At 45.2% G+C, this 22,876-nt stretch overlaps 1 protein-coding gene across 2 annotated transcripts in view; it reads left to right on the top strand.

Annotated features, from left to right (window-relative positions):
* The window catches only part of LOC143974844 (alcohol dehydrogenase 1-like), a 217,699-nt gene that overhangs the window by 96,122 nt on the left and 98,701 nt on the right, over window positions 1–22,876 (top strand). For both annotated transcript variants that reach the window (XM_077476601.1, XM_077476600.1), the window contains exons 7-8: window positions 6,667–6,796; window positions 17,917–18,055. In XM_077476601.1, coding sequence (XP_077332727.1) covers window positions 6,667–6,796; window positions 17,917–18,055 — 269 coding nt within the window. The remainder of the gene's footprint in view (window positions 1–6,666; window positions 6,797–17,916; window positions 18,056–22,876) is intronic.

Here is a 22,876-nt window from a genome sequence, read left to right as displayed (position 1 = left end):
ACCCCTGCCAATTCACAGTCTGTGAACTAAAAAACACTTCCCTGTATTCAATAGAGAAAAGGAAATGGTGTTTTGTAGTCCTAACACCTTTACAGTCCAAGGGTGACAATGCTGCTCCGTAGATGCAGTATAGTGTATGAGCTTTGTCACCCTAGGACGGAAAGTGTGTTACAGGAAATCCAGTATAGAGAAGTACAAATCAGACCAAAAAGAGGGACAACTAAGGCTGCATGAGGGACAGAGGGCTTTTGTCCCAAATGAGAGACAATCGGGAGATATGAATTATGCTGGGAACACACAATTCAAATATTTAAAAGTTAAGCAAGAACAGGATGCAGGATTTGGACGGTGTGTACAGTAGCGTTGCTAGGCGGGGGCAGGGGGGTGCGGGCTGCACCTGTGTGACACCCGCCAGAGGGGTGACACCCGTGGATTGCGGAACCACTAACGCTGCCGCTGCCCTGATGATCTGTGCCTCGATGTGTCCCCAGTGGGCAGACTGAAGCCTCCTCCTCCTCCTCTCTGTTTACATCCAGTGAGGAGGAGGAGTCCGAGGGACACAGCGCTGTGTGTATATGTCCGTGGCCGCGCTGTTCTGAGGTCTGTACTGTACACTTATATGCCTACTTATAAGTAGATGGACATGTGTGGGGGGGTGCTATGGGAGGGAAGAGGAGTGCCTATGCTGATGGGGGGGGGGTCTGCACTAAGGGGGGTGTCTATACTGCAGGGGTCTGCACTAAGGGGTGTCTTTTCTATACTGCGGGGGTCTGCATTAAATCAGGGGTGTCTATACTGCGGGGGTTTGCACTAAGGGGGTGTCTATACTGATGGGGGGTCTGTATTAGGGGGTGTTTATACTGATGGGGTCTGCAATAAGGGGGATTTTATACTGATGGGGGTCTGCACTAAGGGGGGATTCTATACTGATGGGAGGTCTGCACTAAGGGGGATTCTATACTGATGGGGGGTCTGCACTAAGGGGGGATTCTATACTGATGGGGGGGTCTGCACTAAATGGGGTTGTCTATACTGTGGGGGTTTGCACTAAGGGGGTGTCTATACTGATGGGGGGGTCTGTATTAAGGGGGGTGTCTATACTGATGGGGTTATGCACTAAGGGGAGTATCTATACTGTGGGGGTCTGCACTAAGGGGGATTCTATACTGATGGGGGGGTCTGCACTAAGGGGGATTATATACTGATGGGGGGTCTGCACTAAGGGGGGATGCTATACTGATAGGGGGGTCTGCACTAAGGGGGATTCTATACTGATGGGGGTCTGCACTAAGGGGGGATTCTATACTGATGGGGGTCAGCACTAAGGGGGGATTTTATACTGATGGGTGGTATGTACTAAGGGGGTGATTCTATACTGATGGGGGGTCTGCACTAAAAGGGGGTGTCTGCACTAAGAGGGGGGATTCTACACTGATGGGGGTGTCCTTACTGAGGGAGAGGGTCTGTACTTAGTGGGGGGTCTGTACTGAGGGGGGACAATAGTTGGTTGGGGGGGTGACACCAATGTTTTCTGCACCAGGTGACACCAACCCTAGTGACACTACTGGGTGTGTACAGTTATCTGTCAGACAGTTGCTTGTTCCTTCAATGACCAGCTTTTGTTGAAAGGACAAGCAGACAATTGGCATTAGTAGTCAATGGACGTTAACGCAGATCAGTCTAAGAACACAATAGCTCAACGGGGGGAGATCGCTGTACTGAGATCTCACAGTTAGTATGGCGACCTCTCAATTTATTTTTTGTTAAGCCCACTGGGTTGAACTAAAAAAAAAAAAAAAAAAAGACTAAACGTGTAATAAGCTTTAGATCTGAAACAAACAGGCAGGGCAATTAACAGAGAGCTTGCCATGCAGTTTCATATCATTAGCACTCCCCCATGTGTGATACAACACAGATGAAATGACTAGCCATGGGTTAAATGCCTTTCACAGGTAGGGACAAGCTAGGTGAATGAATACATGGACATCAGGGAACTGATTAGCCATGACATTACAAACTGCACCCACAACATGTGAGCCCATCATTACAAGGTAAGGCAACCAAACAACACAGGGATAACTACACTAATACCTAGTTAAAACAATGAAAACATTTGAAAGTTTACAATGCCTTTAAAGCGGAGGTCCACCCTAAAGTGGACCTCCGCTCATCGGAACCCTCCCCCCCTCCGGCGCCACAATTGGCACCTTTCAGGGGGGAGGGGGGTGCAGATACCTGTACAGTACAGGTATTCTGCACCCACTTCCGGGATAGCTTTCTGCGGAAAGGGGCGTAGATTACGCCCCTTTCCGCAAGTGCCCACCCCTTTCCGCAAGTGCCCTGCTGCCTGCTGGGAAACACACAGATCCCAGAGGCAGCGGGGACCGTCCTTATTGCGCAGCGCGATTCGCGCATGCGCAGTAGGGAACCGGGAAATGAAGCCGAAAGGCTCCATTTCCTGATTCCCATACCCAAGATGGCGGCGGCAGCACCCGACAGACGATCTAGAGATCGGCTTCGGGTGCCGACATCGCGGGCGCGCTGGACAGGTAAGTGTCACTATTTTAAAAGTCAGCAGCTGCAGTATTTGTAGCTGCTGGCTTTTAAAAAAAAAAAAAAACGCGGAGTCCCGGCGGACTCCCGCTTTAAGTAGATCGTTTTTACAATTATCTCTTAAAGCGGTTGTTACCCCAACACTTTACTTTATATTCCTGATATGTGCCTGCTGTACCATGTACTTGTATGAGAAAGTATTCTGCTCTCTTTGTATTGCTTCTTTTATGTGAAATCCCTGCTGTTCCTGCTAGTCCCCTTGCTTTCCTATTAAAAACTGACCTGCACCATTTTAGTGAGGATGCAATGTGATTTCAGTCATACAAAATGTATGGTTGAAATTGCAGCACACAGACATCGCATGTAATGTGCACAGGAATGTGGTGCGATTCCTGTGCGGATCCCATGCAGTGTTTTTCATGCACCAGTGTGAATCTAGGCTCAATGTTAGACACTGTCAGTGTCCAAAAATAACAAACATGCTTTAGAGATAATATCAACTTTGGTATCCCGGCAAGCGAGTTAAATTGGTATGGAAATGATTTGTTCCCAGCTGTGTTTACTTTCCATGCAAAATAAAGGAAAGCTTGGTTTAAGCAAAGCAACAATAGTCAGGATATTATTTAATCTCTTCATGTTTCTGTCCTGTGAGTGCTTTGTTCATTCCAGGGTCATCTAGGGACATCTGTATTGTTATATAAATGTATCTACTGTACCTGCGTGTACAATCTCACACCTACAAATGTATGCTTCTGTGAAAGTATGGTACTAATGGAGGTAATACTTTTTTTTTTATTATTTTATCTGGGACTCGTGAATACTGATGCTGCATACACACGTCCGGACTTTCCGGCAGACTAGGTCCGAAGGGATCAGTCCATTGGACAATCCGATCATCTGTGGGCTTGTCCGATTGTTTTTCGGGAAAAAAATCTGACTGACCTAGAAATAGAAAATGTTTCAAATCTATCCGATAGACTCAATTCCGACAGACTAAAATCAGGAAACGTTTGTCTGTATGCAGGTCCGACGGACCAAATATGACGCAAGGGAAGCTATTGGCTACTAGCTATTGAACTTCCTTGTATAGTCCTGTTTATGTCTTTACATTCAAAATGAACTTAGTCCGTTCGTGTGTGGCCAAGTCTGTTCATTCGGAAAGTCAGTCGGAACGCAGCCGGGAAGACCGTCGGACCTAGTCTGCCAGAAAGTCCGGTCGTGTGTATGCGACATAACACTGTGGCGATCTGTTATTGAGCAATGACCTTTTATAATTAATTAATTACTTGATAATAATACTAAGTGTTATCAGATTTGCCATCAAATGACTATAAAACTGATGTTTCAACAGCTGTCAAGTCAAATAATAATGTTTAATCTTCTACCTAAATTTCAGTTTTAGTCTTTAATAAAAACCATTTGACTTGGGCTTATAGTTACATTATTTGATGGATCTACTTATTTGTACTGATTCCTAAATGGTAACCTTACTACATGCTGACAGGAACAATCAATTTCTAAGGCAAGCTGAAAATTTACTCACGCAAATCATACATATATGAGGCCAACATTTTTATACTTTGAAAAAAAAGACTCAGCATCAGTATTCCTATCAACAACTCAGCATTGTTTATACAGCCAAATGTGGAAGCTAAAATTCATTTTATTTTAGCTGTCTGCATCTGACTATGGAGATTTTCCTTCATTTTTTTGTCCTGAATACACAACGGAAATTGTGATAATCTCTTAAAAAAAAAGAAGAGAATTCCCAACTTAGAAAGTTGCCATCAATACAGATCTCCCCATTAGAAGATTAATTCCGCATACACACGATTGCACATTCCAACAACAAAATCCGTGGTATTTTTTCCAACGGATGTTGGCTCAAACTTGTCTTACATACTGTACACACGGTCACACAGTGTTGTCGGAAATTCTGAACATCAAGAACACGGTGACGTATGACGAGCTGAGAAAACTGAAGCCAGTGCGGCTCTTCTGCTTGATTCCGAGCATGCGTGGAACTTTGTGTGTCAGAATTGTGTACACACGATCGGAATGTCCGACTACTGATTTTGTTGTTGGAAAATTTGAGATCTAGATCTCAAATTTTGTATATCGGAAATTCCGATGCAAAATGTCTGATGCACACGGTCGGAATTTCCAAAAAACAAGCTCCTATCAAACATTTTTCGTCGTAAAACCCGTCCGTGTGTATGGGGCATAATAGTGATGGGCCAAAGACTCCCCTACGGTTTGCATCAGAACTCTGGAACAGAGAGAAATATCTAGGCTGAACTGCAAACTCCATTAACTGTTTCCCAACCGACGCACAGCGATGTACATCGGCAGAATAGCACGGGCAGGCAAATTGGCATACAGGTATGTCCATTTAAAATTGCCCCGTGCCATCGCGTGCGTGCCGCCGGCGGTGCACGCACGTGCCAGTTGGGACCCCCGTGAGTCTGACCGTGGGTCCCGCTGACTCGATCGTCATGGGGATACCCGCGTTTGTCTCATGGGGAGGGAGAACGGGGAGATACAGATGTAGACAGCAGCTCCCTGTTCTGCCTAGCAACAAGTGACACTGGTCTCTTCTCCCTGTGATTGGAGCAGAGATCAGTGTTCTGTAAATCACAGCCACGCCCCTCACAGTTATAAACACGACCCCTAGGACACACTTAACCCCCTACACTGACACCTCCTGGTTAACCCCTTCACTGCCAGTGTAATTTACACAGGAATCAGTGCATTTGTATAGCACTGATTTCTATATAAATTACAATGGTCCCAAAAATGTGTCAAAAATGTCCGATGTGTCCGCCATAATGTCGCAGTCACAATAAAAACCCCCGATTGCTGCCATTACTAGTAAAAAAAAAAAAAATTATTAATAAAAATGGCATAAAACTATCCTCTATTTTTTAAACGCAAACCAATCAATAATCGCTTATTGCAATTTTTTTTACCAAAAATATGTAGAAGAATACCTATCGGCCTAAACTGAGGGAAAAAAATGTTTTTTTTAATATATTTTTTGGGTATATTTATTATAGTTAAAAGTAAAAAATAATGTTTTTTTTTTCAAAACTGTTGCTCTTTTTTTGTTTATAGCGCAAAAAATAAAAACCGCAGAGGTGATAAAATACCACCAAAAGAAAGCTCTATTTGTGGGAAAAAAAAGGACGTAAATTTTTTTTGGGAGCCACGTCGCACGACCGCGCAATTGTCAGTTAAAGTGTCGCAGTGCCGAATCGCAAAAAGTGCTCTGGTCTTCAGCCAGCAAAATGGTCTGGGGTTTAAGTGGTTAAAGTCTATGGGACCTGAACATGAAAAATCAAAAGTCGCCATTTTGAAGGCTTATATAAAAGTTATAAAAAGGATATGGGGATGCGGGTATTGCCCTGAGGGGTCATGTATCAATGCAATTTTTTTTTTTTTAAAGGCAGCAGTATGGAGGAAAAAGTTGAGTGTCAGGCCGCGTACACACGCGGGGACTGTTCGCTCAACTTTGTCCGCTGAACAGTGTTTCGGCGGACAGTCCGCTCGTGTGTGGGCTTTCAGCGGACAGTTTCAGCGGACAGTCTGCTGAACAAAGTTTTTCGGAAATTCCGAAAAACTGTCCGCTGAAACTCTGTTTCAGCGAACAGTCCCCTCGTGTGTAGGCTTGTTCGTCAAACTAAGTTCCGCGCATGCTCAGAAAGGATTTACACGCCGAAGTTTGCATTGCAGTGTATAGGACGTCGTATTTTTCGTCCCGTCGTACGTGCCGTTCACGTCATCGCGCACGGTTTCAGCGGACTGTTCGTTCGTCGTGTGTGGGCAAGTCCGTCCATGCTAATTTTGAGCGGACTGTCCGCTGAAACTGTTTGACGGACAAAGTTGAGCGAACAGTCCCCGCGTGTGTACGCGGCCTCAGTTTCAAGAGGAATGAGGTGCAAGATAATAAAAGCTGCATTTAAAGCTACCCTAGGCAAACCAATTGCATTTAACCCTTACGTTGCAGGGGGAGTACCACAGCAAGAGTAGTTTTACATTTTTTGCATCAAATTCAGCATTAAATTGTATTATAGCTAAATTGAATGTAAAGTAGTAATCTCTATATTGTTTTAGGTTTCTGCAATTTTGTCCACTTATGCTGGCTCTGGCACTACAGTTATTATTGGAGTATCAACTGAACAAATCTCATTTAACCCAATGATACTTCTAACGGGACGCACTTTGAAAGGCGCTATATTTGGAGGTAATGGAAATTGAATTCAATTAATATTTATTTTATGTGATCTGAAGGACTTTTGACAGTCTGTAATTCCAAGTTACTGTTAAACATCCAGCAGTAGGAGAATTATTTTAAGAATATATTTATAAAAAAAAACTTAAAAAGGACTAAGATTAAAAAATGTGTACAGGTAAGTCTTTTTTTTTTCATTTTTAAGATAGAATGTGGATGGATTGGAACCTGTGTCAGAGTTTTATTGCTTCTTGTAGGGAAATCAACCCCATGCCTCATCTGTCTAAGAGGCATGGGGGGTTATTTACAAAAGGCAAATCCACTTTGCAATACAAGTGCAAACTACAAGTGCAAAGTGCACTTGAAATTGCATTGAAAGTGCACTTTGAGGTGCAGTCGCTGTCAAAATGGATGCCTGAGCTAAGAGCTCAGCTCGGCCGCCGGTGAGATCCGCAGACATCGGAGCTCACTGAGCTCATCCACGGGTACAAACACCCCACCAGGACCCACAGGCAGCCTGGGGACAGTGTGGAGGAGAAAGAACCCGCTGCAGCCACACAAGATGGCCAGCTTCTTCATGGTGAAATCCCACGGGCCTCAACAAAATGGCGGCAGCTCACGTGCGCAACTAACGAAGGACAGGGTCGCGATCAATAACAACGAGCACAGAGAGCTCCATACACAGTCCACACGGTATCGTCTACACAGCGGATCATCCTCTGCTACATCCAGCCCATCCACACAGAGCCCAGTCAAATCTAAGCCGCAGAAGGAATCGCCTGTCAGGTCTCACAACAACCAAGACATGGAGGTAAGCGGGATGCAAGGAAACAGCACCACTCAGGCCCCACAACTGAGAGACCCCGTAGCGGACTTCCCCACTGCTGATAAACCTATATCAGACACCATACTTAAAGAAATGCTGCTTTCACTCAGATCCTCCCTACAAACTGAAATGGGTAAAGGGATCAACCAATACTACAAAGAGATGCAGACTATTGGGATCAGGGTGGATAGAGTGGAACAACAAATGGATGAGTACTCATCTACATTTAACACTATGGTGAACGCACATGAGGACCAGGGGGGGGGGACATAGCATTGCTAAAGGATAAGGTTGCAGACCTCGAGGACCATTCCAGAAAGAACAACATAAAACTGCGAGGTATCCCAGAGTCTGTACAAGCCATTCACCTCCTACAATATACCCATACGTTGTTCTCCACCTTGGTTCCCACATTAAACACGCAGGACCTCATTTTGGACAGAATCCATAGAATTCCTAAACCGTCCTTCCTTCCAGAAGGTACATCAAGAGACGTTTTGCTCAGAGTACACTTCTATCACGTAAAGGAAAAAAATCATGCAAGCAGCACGCAGACCTGACAATATCCCTCCACAGTACGCTGACATAAAATTACTGCCAGACCTCTCCAGGCATGTGCTGCAAAGACGTCACAACTTAGCGACCATAACAAAAGCCTTAACAAATCACAAAATCACACAGAAATGGAAGTACCCTGCAACCCTTTCCATCACCCACAATGGTACCACCAAGACCATTACTACGATGGAGGAAGGCATTGCAATCCTGCGTCAATGGGGGCTACTCCCACACCAAGCGCTACAACCCAACTCTGCGTCACAACCACAGCTGCTCCAAAATGAATGGCAAGTGGTGTCACACAAACGTGGCAACAAGAAACATGCCACATAATGGAACTCCCATTTATCTCTCCAGTCACAGGAGTATACAATATATTCTCCTATACCTCCGTTAACAAGTTCAGCAGCAATGTCTGCACACGGATCCCTTATAAGATCCGTTTTTATGAATCCACAGTTCAATTTCTATGCTTTTTGTCTTTTTTGCCTTTTTTGTTCCCTCTGTTTCATGTCTGTTGCACACAGCAAACTTCAACGCAAGGTAATATCGCCTTACCAGGAGAGCAAAGCTCAAGAAACCCTCAACCAAACGAAAGAAGATAGCAGTATGGAAACCCAAGGACACAGTGAGTACTTAAACCACGCATACACACATCACATTTCCCATCACCACAAATGACTATAAGCTGTATATCCATAAATGCCAATGGCCTGAATCATCCAGCCAAGAGATTCTCATTATGGAAAGAAGCCTGTAGACAAAGAGCGGATGTTCTCTGCGTCCAGGAAACCCATTTCCCGCAACTAAAAGCCCCGCAATGTATGCACAGAGAATACCCACACGTGTTTTTGGCATGTACGCCCGACAGTAAAAAAGGAGGAGTGATGCTAGCACTGAGAAACTCTTTATCTTTCCAAATCAAGGAATCATACATTATAGTGACAAGAGACATTAACTCCAATACGTACACACTTGTCACATTGTATGCCCCCAACAACCATCAAATCCACTTCCTAAAGAAAGTACTCAGGAAAACCAAATCCATCCATATGGAAATCTCAGACAGGTGAACACTCCCTTCTCCACTCAAGACATAGAAAATATCACAATGTCACTACCAAATGACAAATCACCGGGACTAGATGGTTTTGCCAATCAATACTTCAAAACATTCAAAGACATATTATCTCCACACATGCAAAGTGTATTCACAAAGGCAGCAAACACTTCCTCATTTCCACAGGAGATGCTGAGAGCTCACATTGTCACCCTACCCAAACCGGGAAAAGATCCCACCACACCAGCCAACTTTAGACCAATATCTCTTATAAATTCAGACATTAAAATATATGCAAAATTGTTAGCTAAAAGACTGACGGATATTGTTCCCCTCATCATAAAACATGACCAGATGCGATTTGTGAGGGGGAGACAAACTTCAGATGCTACTAGACGTATAATTAATGTTATTCATCACGCTGTCCAAACACGAACGCCTTCTCTGCTTCTATCTATAGATGCAGAGAAGGTGTTCGACAGGGTCCACTGGACCTACATGGAAATGGTGCTGGCCAGATTCGGCTTCAAAAATCCAATCCTCAAGGTGGGGATTTCAACCTTATAGCAGATCCAAATCTGGACACATCCGCAAAAAAGCAAAAAGATCAACATTCCTCTACAACCTTCTACACGAACAAGAATTGTTTGATGCATGGAGATGCCACCATGCCAACGAGAGGGACTACATCTTTTTTTCCACCTGGCACTGCTCGTATTCGCGGATAGATATGTTTCTCACTGACAAATGGCTTCTACAATGAGTTCACAAAACTCAGATACATGATATTACATAGTCTGACCATTCTGTGATTCCCATGACTCACACAACAATACGACAAACACATTAGACGCCTACAACTGAACTCTTACGCTAATGCAAACAGAGCAGGTAAATACCTAGCCAGTAGAATTAGAGCTGAACACACAACATCTAGAATAGCATACCTAACACATAACACCCTCCACCACAAAACCACCAACCCACAGGAGATAGCGAACCAATTTGCAGATTATTACGGAGCACTGTGCAATCTCCAAACAGATATGTCAAACCAACAGCCATCACAAACCACCATACAACAATTCTTACAAAGTGTATAACTCCCGTCACTGACAGAAGACCAACTCAGACAGGTGAACACTCCCTTCTCCACTCAAGAAATAGAAAATATCACAATGTCACTACCAAATGACAAATCACCAGGACCAGATGGTTTTGCCAATCAATACTTCAAAACATTTAAAGACATATTATCTCCACACATGCAAAGTGTATTCACAAAGGCAGAAAACACTTCCTCATTTCCACAGGAGATGCTGAGAGCTCACATTGTCACCCTACCCAAACCGGGAGAAGATCCCACCACACCAGCCAACTTTAGACCAATATCCCTTATAAATTCAGACATTAAAATATATGCAAAATTGTTAGCTAAAAGACTGACGGATATTGTTCCCCTCATCATAAGACATGACCAGATGCGATTTGTGAGGGAGAGACAAACTTCAGATGCTACTAGACGTATAATTAATGTTATTCATCACGCTGTCCAAACACGAACGCCTTCTCTGCTTCTATCTATAGATGCAGAGAAGGTGTTCGACAGGGTCCACTGGACCTACATGGAAATGGTGCTGGCCAGATTCGGCTTCAAAAATCCAATCCTCAAGGTGGGGATTTCAACCTTATAGCAGATCCAAATCTGGACACATCCGCAAAAAAGCAAAAAGATCAACATTCCTCTACAACCTTCTACACGAACAAGAATTGTTTGATGCATGGAGATGCCACCATGCCAACGAGAGGGACTACATCTTTTTTTCCACCTGGCACTGCTCGTATTCGCGGATAGATATGTTTCTCACTGACAAATGGCTTCTACAATGAGTTCACAAAACTCAGATACATGATATTACATAGTCTGACCATTCTGTGATTCCCATGACTCACACAACAATACGACAAACACATTAGACGCCTACAACTGAACTCTTACGCTAATGCAAACAGAGCAGGTAAATTCCTAGCCAGTAGAATTAGAGCTGCACACACAACATCTAGAATAGCATACCTAACACATAACACCCTCCACCACAAAACCACCAACCCACAGGAGATAGCGAACCAATTTGCAGATTATTACGGAGCACTGTGCAATCTCCAAACAGATATGTCAAACCAACAGCCATCACAAACCACCATACAACAATTCTTACAAAGTGTATAACTCCCGTCACCGACAGAAGACCAACTCAGACAGGTGAACACTCCCTTCTCCACTCAAGAAATAGAAAATATCACAATGTCACTACCAAATGACAAATCACCAGGACCAGATGGTTTTGCCAATCAATACTTCAAAACATTCAAAGACATATTATCTCCACACATGCAAAGTGTATTCACAAAGGCAGAAAACACTTCCTCATTTCCACAGGAGATGCTGAGAGCTCACATTGTCACCCTACCCAAACCGGGAAAAGATCCCACCACGCCAGCCAACTTTAGACCAATATCTCTTATAAATTCAGACATTAAAATATATGCAAAATTGTTAGCTAAAAGACTGACGGATATTGTTCCCCTCATCATAAAACATGACCAGATGCGATTTGTGAGGGGGAGACAAACTTCAGATGCTACTAGACGTATAATTAATGTTATTCATCGCACTGTCCAAACACGAACGCCTTCTCTGCTTCTATCTATAGATGCAGAGAAGGTGTTCGACAGGGTCCACTGGACCTGGAAATGGTGCTGGCCAGATTCGGCTTCAAAGGTCCAATCCTCAAGGCAATATTGGCTCTCTATTTATGCCCATCAAGTTTACAGGTCTGATCTCCTATCCAAACCATTCAAAATGACCAATGGCACCTGACAAGGATGTCCTCTCTCCCCTACAATATTTAACCTAATGATAGAGCCCCTGGCTGAGACCATCAGAACAAACACTAATATCACAGTTTTCGCCTTCAATTCGGACAAACACGTCATAAACTGATTTGCGGATGATGTCATCCTGTTATTGACTCATCCACACACCTCTCTCCCACAGGCCCACAAAATTTTAATAGACGTGGGCGCAGTGTCGTACTACAGAGTTAATTTTAATAAATCCTTGATTCTAGACATAGGACTTCCCCATGTCACAAAAAAGTCACTACAAGATGCTCTACCATACTCATGAAGCAAAAAAGGTATCTCATACCTAGGTATCACCCTGACCAACACAACCACTTTCTTAGCGGATGCCAACTTTAAAACATTCATAATCAAAATAGAAGAACTCGCAGACATATCCAAAAGAGAACTATCATAGTTAGGAAAAATAGCAGCATTTAAAATGTCTATCTTCCCACAGATCATCTACATGTTCTGTTCTCTTCCAATTTCCATTCCACTCCACTACCTCCGTACACTGTCCAAATCCATATGGAAATTCATGGGGCGGTAAAAGAGATAGATGCCCATAGAACAATCTTATGTCGCATAAGCGTGTAGGGGGTGCGGGCTTTGCAGACATTCATGACTACCTCTGGACAACGATATTAGACCAGCTCAAACACTGGTTCCGTCCCGCAGATAATCCACTGTGGGTAGAAATAGATAAATCATCGCTTCCGACCAAAAACACAATCACATTCCTACTGGGCGTCATGTGGGAATCCTGGGACATAGGGGGTCTATCACCTACCATACAAGTATCCCTACGAACATGGAAATTCCTCCAAAAAATTGACAGAAAAGATACACACAAGATTAAATATGGCCTCCCCATAGAACTCCGAGGGGCAAAAGTTCCTATGCTCACCACAGCAACGCTTCGCACACTGGGCATAAAGCGCATACAAGATTTAATTACCAGAACAACACCAAAATCAGTGGAACAAATAATGACCGAATACCAATTGCCCAAAAGCCTAACGTTTTCCTGCCTGCGCATATTCCACTTCCTAAGAGCACACCCTATAACCAAAATAAAATTACCAACCAAAGCATGGAACATTTACACAACCACCCCTCAGCAGGCTAAAGGAATATTGCTATGCTACAACATTATCCGAGTCAAACACACCTTCCATAAGTCAGCTGTCAATAAAAGGTGGGAAAAAGATCTTAACACTACATTCCCTGATGAACAATGGACACACACTTTTAAAGGAATCCATAAACACTCCCACTGTGTGAACCACTGGGAAATTATGCTCAAAATTACCAATAGATGACACTATACACCCTATAGACTTGCCACTTTCTTCCCAGATGCATCCCCACTCTGTTGGAGAAAATGCAGACAAGTAGGCAATCTAGTACACAACATGCCCCACCATTACAAGTCTATGGAACAAAATGTTCCAACTGATCTCGTCAACTACAGGGATCCTAACATCCCCTGACCCTGCACTAGCAATCCTCCACATTGGTATGGAGTAATTTCCTCAAGAACACAGAGCAGTCATCACCCACATTCTTCTGGCAACTCGCACCCTTATACTTAGAAACTGGAAAAACACATTAGACATCAACATATCTGAAGTGATTACGTTAGTTGATAGAAATCACACATTTGAATGCCTACTAGCCATCAACTCTTTAACGTGCAAAAAAATTTAATTGTAGATGGAAACTATGAACTGAAAACCACAAAATTTCTTAATCTCCTTTAACCTCCCTGGCCATATGATTATTTCGGATTTTAGGTGCTGAAAGCGGTATAATTATTTTGCATGAAAATTTGGTGTTTTATATTGTAGTCCTGTAATTCTTAGCAATAACTCACTTAAATCTGTCCAAACCAGAGTCTTGCAGACATCCCGGGTATGATAAAGTTTGAAAAATGAAATCATAAATTATAATATAATAAATAATTATAAATAATTGTACCAAATAATAATATAACAATAATAAAAATTATTCAATAATGTAATCAAAACAAAAACACAGAAATTTGCTCAGTTGCAGAAGTGTCACTGTCATTACTTTTCAGTATTTGATGACGGATCTCCGCACAAATCTCTATCCCTCAATTCTGCGAGTGATTCTAATTTATTATCGCTGTTTTCTAGCTGGTCTAAAATCATTTTTGATGTAAAGGGACAGTTTTGGTTGCTATGGACAATCTCCAGTTTCCTGGCATAAAGAACAGTTTTTATAATATAAAACTGCATGCAGGACACTGGGCAGACCACTAGGGACAAAGGGGATGTGAAATAATTACATACAGCAATGTATTCTGTAAGATTACATTATACTGTATGTATACTATGTGTTTAACTTTTTGAATTTGGCGCCAATCTCCGTCCCCGTGCGTCTCAACGCTCGCAGGGCACGGAGATCGGCGATGTGATGAATTGAGCAAGACACGGCTCACTCGTACAGCGGGGGGACATCGCTGGATCCAAGGGAGAAGGTAAGTAAGCGTCCTCCTGGATCCAGCGATGCGGTCCCGAGTCTGGCTCGGGGTTACTGCTTTTGGCATAAAAATTCCACCCCGAGCCAGACTCAGGAAAACCGTCAGGGGGGTTAAGCCCTTGTATACATGGTCGGACATTCCGATGGAAAATGTCCGATCGGACCGTGTTGTCGGATAATCCGACCATGTATGGGCTCCATCTGACTGTTTCCATCTGAATATCTGACCGACAAAGTTTTAGAGCTGGGCTTTAAATTTTTCCGTCAACATGATCCGATCGGACTTTGTCTGATCGTTTGTAGAGAATTCCAATCGGACAAAGTGCCACACATTATGCTCAGATCAAATTCCTAGATCAAAGCTATTGGCTACTAGCCTGAACGTAGTCCCGTCGTAACGAAATAACGTCATCACGGTACGAATGATCGGATTTTCTGACAACTTTGTCCGACCGTGTGTATGCTACACCAGTTTTGGACAAAATCCATCAGACAAAATCCAACGGATTTTGTTGTCAGAATGTTTGACCGTGTGTGCAAGGGCTTATACTTGTAATACTTATACTTATGCTTCAAATTGACTGCATCTCATGAAGAGTGTACTTGCGCAATGTATGTAACTCATGTTCATATGACCAACTGATCAATTGATCACATGTTTAATTGTTATAAACTTATAAAATTCAATAAAAAACATTGAACCAGGAAGTGCAGTCGCTGTAGATTTGAGAGAAAGATCTGAAATGAGGGGAAGCTCTGCTGATTTTATTATCCAATCATGTGCAAGATAAAATGCTTTTTTATTTTCCTTGCATGTCCCCCTTGGATCTACAGCGACTGCCCTTCCAAGTGCACTTTGCACTTGCAGTTTGCACTTGTAGTGCAAAGTGGATTTAACTTTAGTTAATAATCTCCACTGTCCTTACTTTTGTGTGATTTGCTTTCTGTTGCATCTCCAGAGCTAAAAGTGAAGGGAAATCTCCTCAATAGTACAGACATTAAAAGCCTGACAGGGGTTCCAACTATCTTCTACTAACGAAAAAAAAAAAAGGTTTTGCCTATAAATATACTTTAAAATTCACTTCTGGATTTTGAAATCCTGGGTTAACAATGGAGGTAATAGAGATAGGTACTATGAAAAATACTGAAAAGATACAGTAAATACTGTATGTACGCGAAATATCTGGAAATGTACATAAACATACGGTACCTTTTAACCAAAAATTACGGTAAGTTTGCTCTCCCTTTAAATCATATGCAAATGTGAAACAAACAATGTTAAAAGATATATTAAAATACTGTGCTAATATAAGCTGTGCAATAAATATCAAAAAAGTGCAATCAATAATATCCTAAAAAAAAAAAACATATATGATTCAAACAGTGCAGTAGGGGAATGAACTAGATGGACATGGTGAAAGTAATCCAAATGATCAAATATCCAAATAAAATAGAATTCCAAATAAATGAAGAGATCAGGCGACCAACTTCCAAAATAAGAGGGATTAAGTACCACAGGAGGAAAGGTGCCAAAAGATAACTCCACCCAAGCGATTAATAGGCTCCTTGTATTTAGATCCTACAAAGAGATCATAAGCTACCTTGGTGCCCCTCAACACCAAAATCTTCAGTCACAATTCATGCTACTGCTCCTCTACCACCTACGTAGGATGTGCTCCACAAAAGCAATTAAGAAAAAGTGATGCCACGGTGCAGTATCTTTAAAACTACTTCTTTTTAATAAAGCATAAGCACTTACAAGATGCTGTACAATATCGGTATAACAATAGGAACACCCCGGCTGGGATGCGTAATGATGTGACATGCTGAACCCCGTCCAACATGTTTCCCCGTAACCAGCATCTTCAGGGAATAAAGGGTATATGCCTTGTGTAGCACGACTCCCTTGGGGACTAATTGGATTTACCTGCTCGTCTGCATCACCATGACCCTGTAAACATTCCAACCCTCCTGACTCTCTGGGTTCAGACATCTCTGCACCACCTTGAAGTAATAAATCAAACAACTCAGTACGTTTATATTCTAATAACATTTACTGGAGTACTTATCTTCAGTAGAATATCTTGTTGCACCAAGGAGGTAATAGATCAACTGAGCTTTGAATAACAATCCTAGCTCAGCAGAAAAAGTCCTCCATAATAATACAAGTTAAGATAGTTTGGCAGTAATAGAATATTATATACACGTATGTACAAAGAAATACCACTTGAACATGACCTGAAAAGATAAGCAAGAGTTTAGAAGTATTGCCACAATTAATGCTTAAGGGAAACCCAGGACGGCCTATTTAACATTTATTCACAATGAGAGATCAAGCAAACAAGAATGGTATGAGGGCACTTTAAGCAGTAATGACAGCATGCCCCAGTTGCAGGCGTGATGGTCTTCACCAGCAGTTGGAGCTCATTAACTATATCCAATAACGTGCAGTAACAGGGTAATGGTATTTCTTGGAATGGTTGAACCTAAAGACGTCTATGTACAGTGTTCAAATAGAAGTGCAGTAAAGTAATCCCAAGGTAAAGCTGTCTGTACACAATGTCCCAGTGAAGCAACAAAGAAAGGTATGCAAAGGTGGGCATTTGCCCTCTCACCAATGACCAAGCCGATTCAATGCCTTCTGAACAGGGACTCCTGGCGGGGCGTCCTTGAAGTGGATCCGCTTGTTAAGACTACCTGATGTAAGGGACGGAGTGTGGGTTGTCGGACTGCCGAGTTGATGCTGGATAGATGTCTGATGAACAGCAAGCAGTGCTAGGCCCTTCTTGGCCGGGTTGGAATGTTGTACACTGCGAGGTAGGCTGCAACCTCACTCTCCCCATACAGAGGGGTCTGTAACATGCAGGGCCCAGGACGAAGAGAGCGTGAGGCGGTTCTTTGGCATCTCTCTGATGTAGCAAAGATACCTGGGATATGTAGTCCTGGTGTATAGTCATACTGAGGAATAGCCATTCTGAGGAACTACTAATCCAACAATCCCTTTGGTTTGGCCCACAAATATGATATCAGTTAGTGACGCTGGGCACTAGACTGACAATACAATCTATAGATATAGAAATGACAGGGAATCGCTTTACTTTGCAATTGTAGTCCACATTGCTAAATCTGTAACTGTTATGTGTACACCATTCTGTTACTGGACGGGGCATATATACAACCTATAAGATACTGTATAGGTGGTGTTTGATTGTTCCAGAATATATGATGTGAGAATATTGAAAGTCATCATTATTACTTTTTTTTCTTCCCTAGGTTTTAAGAGCAAGGATTGTGTTCCTCAACTTGTATCAGACTTGATATCAGAAAAGTTCAAACTGGATGCTTTGATAACTCACAGATTGCCTTTTACTGAAGTAAACAAAGGATTTGAGCTTTTACGTAAAGGGGAAAGGTAAGTTGCCAATTTCAGGGATAAAAAAATAATCTGTTGAAAGAATTTGATAATGTGCACAGTTGGGTATATCACACAGCTGGAAAACCTGAATAGAGTGCATGTTCTGCACTGTATTGTGTGTATGTGTGTGTTTACATACTGCATAGAACCCTTGCGCTTTGCACAGCATACACTTGGGCAGAGGCGGCTCTAGGCTTTGTGAGGCCTTAGCCAAAACTCACACATGAGGCCCCAATCACGCCATAATGGGAAAAAAATTCAAGCAATACAAATGGCTGCAAAAGATGCAGGGATCTGGCACACAGTTCATCGGCACCACTTCCAGGGCACCCTCCTCACCCACCAGACATATGCAGAAAATAAAACATCTGGGACCCAGCAAAGTGGCAACCCCTCTAAGAATTTCTTGTGTCTTGGGAGAATGGGGAGGAGATGTCACTGAATCATTCCACATCCACAGAGGAAGTAGAGTGCGGGAATCACAGCAAAGTGCAGGGGGAGAGAGGGGGGTAGAGATAGAGGGGGAGGGAGAGAGAGGGGGGAGGGGGAGGGAGAGAGGGGGAGGGAGAGAGAGAAAGAGAGAGAGAAATGGGGGAGAGGGAGAAATGGGGGAGAGACCGAAAGAGGGGAAGAGAGAGAGAAAGGGGAGGGGAGGGTGAGGGTGAGCGAGAGGGGGAGGAAGAGGGGGTGAGTGAGGATGGGGGAGAGAGGGGGAGAGGGGTAGGGAGAGAGGGGGAGAGAGATAAAGAGAGAGGGAGAAATGGGGGAGAGAAAGAGGGGGAGAGAGAGAGAAAGGGGAGGGGAGAGGGAGGATGAGGGTGAGCGAGAGGGGGAGGAAGAGGGGGTGAGCGAGAGGGGGGGAGAGAAAGAGAGGGTGAGTGAGAGGTGGAAGAGGGGGCGAGCGAGGGGGGAGAGAGAGGGTGTGCGCAAAAGGGGGGAGAGGAGGGATAGAGAGGGAAGCGAGGGGCAGGGAGAGGTGGGCAGAGAGGGGAGGAGGAAGGGAGCAGAGGAGGGAGGAGAGAGAGGAGAGGAGGGGAGAGAGGGGGGAGGGAGTGGTGAGGAGAGAGGGGGAAGAGAGAGGGAGGGGAGGGAGTGGTGGAGAGGGAGGATAGGAAGGGAGTGGTGGGAAGGGGTAAGAGAGAGGAGTGTGGTGAGAGAGAGAGATGGAGGTGACAGAGGGGGGAATGAGAGAGAGAGGGAGGTGAGAAAGACAGGGGGTGAGGGAGAGAGAGAAGGATTGTGGGAGAGAGGGGTTTGAGAGAGTCAGGGGGATGACAGAGGGAGGGGAGAAAGAGGAGGGAAGGATAGAGAAGGAGAGAGAGAGGGAGAGATGGGAGGGAGGTGGTGAGAGGAAGGGGAAGAGAGGGAGACAGGGGGCAGAGAGAGGGGAGGTGGAGAGAAGAAGGGGGAAGAGAGGGAGTGATGGGGGAGAGGGAGAGGGGGGGTGTGGAGTGAGGAAGGGGGAGAGAGAGGGGGGAGGGGAGAAAGGGAGTGATGGGAGAGAGGGAGTGAGGGGAGAGAGAGGGGTAATGGGGTAAGAGAGAGAAGATGGAGAGAGAGGGGGAGGTGAGAAAGAAGGCGGTGAGGGAAAGGAAGGTAAGAGAGATCACTAGCTCTGTCCCTGTCTGCAGCCCCTTCTGTGCCCCATGTCCCAGTCTGTGAGAGCAGGGAAGAGCTGGAGAGATGCTGAGGGGGCAGAGAGCACTGGGAAAGGTGGAGAGCACAGGAGGGGTGGGAGCTGGAGAGCGCTCAGGGGAAGCTTAAGAGCAGGGCGGCAGAAAGAATTGGGATGGACAGCAAGGGGTGCTGGAAAGCACTGGGGGAGGAGCCAGGGAGCAAATGAGGGGCTGGGGAGCAGGAGGGGTGGAGCCAGAGAGCACAAGGAGGGGGCGGAAGAACACGGGGGTGCAGAAGAAGTTAGATAGGAGGAACGGTGGGGAGACTGCACAGTGTACTGTAATTGATTTTTCCATATCCCGCTATGCAGCCGCTGAATGATCACTTCTCCTCCTCCCGATCCTGCAGACATTTAGTGGCTGCTCTCATCCAGCCGTTGCTGCCACCTAGAGGCCTCTACTCTCTCGCTCCCTGCACCTGCTGCCACTGGACCAAGACACTCTATGATGAGACCGTGACATCAGTGACTGATCACAGGCAAATTAGGCGGCCCCTGTGAGTGTGGGGCCTTAGGCAACCACCTAATTTTCCTAATTAGAGAGACGCCTCTGCACTTGGGGGTTGATTTACTAAAGGCAAATAGACTGTTGTACTGTGCAAGAGCAGTTGCCCCAGAGGTTAGTAAATGAGGAGAAGCTCTGCTGACTTCCATCATCCAATCATATGCAGGCAAGAATGCATGCTGTTTTTTTATTTTTTGCGATTGGGTATTCTCATTTACTAAGCTCTGGAGCAAATGCACTTGAAGAGTGCAACTGCACTTTACAAAGTCAATTTGCCTTTAGTAAATCAACCCATATATTTTCCTATGCTCTCTCATGGTCATCCAATTACTGCAGTTCAGAGAGATTTTGTTTTTGTTTTTTTTAATCAGCCAAATATGGAATATAAGATATGAATATTTTGTAATGCTCTATTCAGTCAGTAGGTGGCTTTTTAGGCCCCTAATCACAGACCTTTTCCTTTAGAATAAGTTATGCTTAATTGTGCTACTTGTAAGCAAGTGCAGCTGGCTAGTGTGCCACTAAGGGGCTCTTTCCCAAAATTGTGTGGTAATAGGTAATTATCTAATTGGATGTTAGGTCCGCATTTAGACAAAGCCTTCCTGTAGTGATGCAAGGGGTTGAGTCAATGTCCATACAAATGTCAGGAGGGGAGAAGTCTAGTGAAACAGGGCATAAGAGATAAACACCCCACAGCCATGTGGATGTACTATTCAGCTACTGCCAAAGGCACTTCATGTATCAGAATCCCAGTTGAGGTAATGCAACACTTATGCTGCGTACACACGATCAAACAATCGGGTGGAAAAGTCCGGCAAACTCAAGTCCGCCGGACAATCCCCCCGTGTGTAGCCTCCGGCATACTTTTTTGACCCGAAAGTACGGCGGACTTATAAAGTAGTTTTGCACTCCAATCTTCCCGCCGCACTTGCATTTCGGCGGACAATCCGGCCGTGTGTGTGCCAGTCCGCCGTACTTTTGAAATGAACGGACTTTTCCCGCCCGGAGAAAAGTCCGCTCATTTTGAGCGGGTCTCCAGGTAGGCGGGGCCCACGAAGGAGACATCGCTGGCCCCGCCACCTGGTATGGACTTAAAGGGGAACCCCAACGCCAAAAAAAATCGGTGTGGGGGTCCCCCCCAGGTCCACATTAGACCCTTGTCCGAGCACGCTTACCGGCCGGCCAGGAAAGGGGGGGACGAGCGAGCGCCCCCCCCCTCCTGAGCCTTACCAGGCCGCGTGCCCTCAACATGGGGGGTGCCTTGGGGAAGGGGGGGCCGCGCGGCCCCCCCACCCCAAAGCACCTTGTCCCCATGTTGAGGAGGACAAGGGCCTCTTCCCGACAACCCTGGCCGTTGGTTGTCGGGGTCTGCGGGCGAGGGGCTTATCGGAATCCGGGAGCCCCATTTAATAAGGGGGCCCCCGGATACCGGCCCCACCCTATGTGAATGAGTATGGGGTACAATGTACCCCTACCCATTCACCTGTGAAAAAAGTACAAAAAAAAACACAACACAGGGTAAAAATAGTTTATTGCACAGCTCCGGGGGTCTTCCGTCTTCGGGGTCTTCTCTCTGGACTGCTAGCGGAGGAGCCCGGCTTTCTTCCTCGCCACCGCCCTTCTTCTGACTTCGGGGGTCTTGTGCCCCTCTTCGGTTCTTCTGCCGGGCCAACACGCCTTCTTATAGCTCTTTTACAGGCGGTGGCCCGGTCTTCTGTCGCCGCTGTCGTTGCTGTCGTCGCCACCGCCTTCTGTTCTTCTGTTCTCTTCTTCTCTTCAGATCTTGACTCATTGCTCCCTCCGCTCACAATGACGGGGACCGGGCGCGCAGCGACTTATATAGGGACATCACCGGATGATGTCCCCGCCTATTATGATGTCACAGTCCCAGCATCCCGCGTGCCATCAACATGGGGACAAGGTGCTTTGGGGTGGGGGAGCCGCGCGCTTCCCCAAGGCAACCCCCATGTTGAGGGCATGCGGCCTGGTACGGCTTAGGAGGGGGGGCGCTCGCTCGTCCCCCTTTCCTGGCAGGCCGGGTAGCGTGCTCGGACAAGGGTCTGATGTAGACCTGGGGGGACCCCCACACCGTTTTTTTCGGCGTTGGGGTTCCCCTTTAAGTCCATACCAGGTGGCGGGGCCAGCTACGTCTCCTTCGCGGGCCCCACCTACCTGGAGACGCGCTCGAAATGAGTGGACTTTCCTCCACGTGTGTGGGCGAGTCCGTTCATTTCAAAAGTACGGCGGATAGTACGGCGGACTTAGTACATCGTATTTGTCCGCTGAAATAGTGCCGTGTGTGGGCAAGTAGCCCGTTCGGAAAGTTGGACGGACAGTCTGGCGGGAAGTCTGCCGGACTAAGTCCGCTGGATAGTCGGCTACGTGTGTACGCGGCATTAGAAGGACCAACTGTAGTCACCCTGACTCGAGTTACAGTCTAAATCAGGGATCTTCAAACTACGGCCCTCCAGCTGTTGTGGAACTACACATCCCATGAGGCATTGTAAAACTTGACATTCACAGACATCTAAGTGAACTGTGAGAGGGATGCAAAAGGCCTTTTAGGCCAGGAGAAGTACTCTTTGACCTAAGTAGTAGTACATCTAGGAGTGAGAGTAACATCTGATAGCGTGCTTGT

This window comes from Lithobates pipiens, unplaced genomic scaffold (assembly GCF_037356315.1).
Source record: "Lithobates pipiens isolate NorthernLeopardFrog02 unplaced genomic scaffold, aLitPip1_a1.2 Scaffold_13, whole genome shotgun sequence".
Taxonomy (NCBI): Eukaryota; Metazoa; Chordata; class Amphibia; order Anura; family Ranidae; genus Lithobates; species Lithobates pipiens.
The sequence above is the reverse complement of the archived record's forward strand: the minus strand, read 5'-3'. Positions and strand labels throughout refer to the sequence as shown.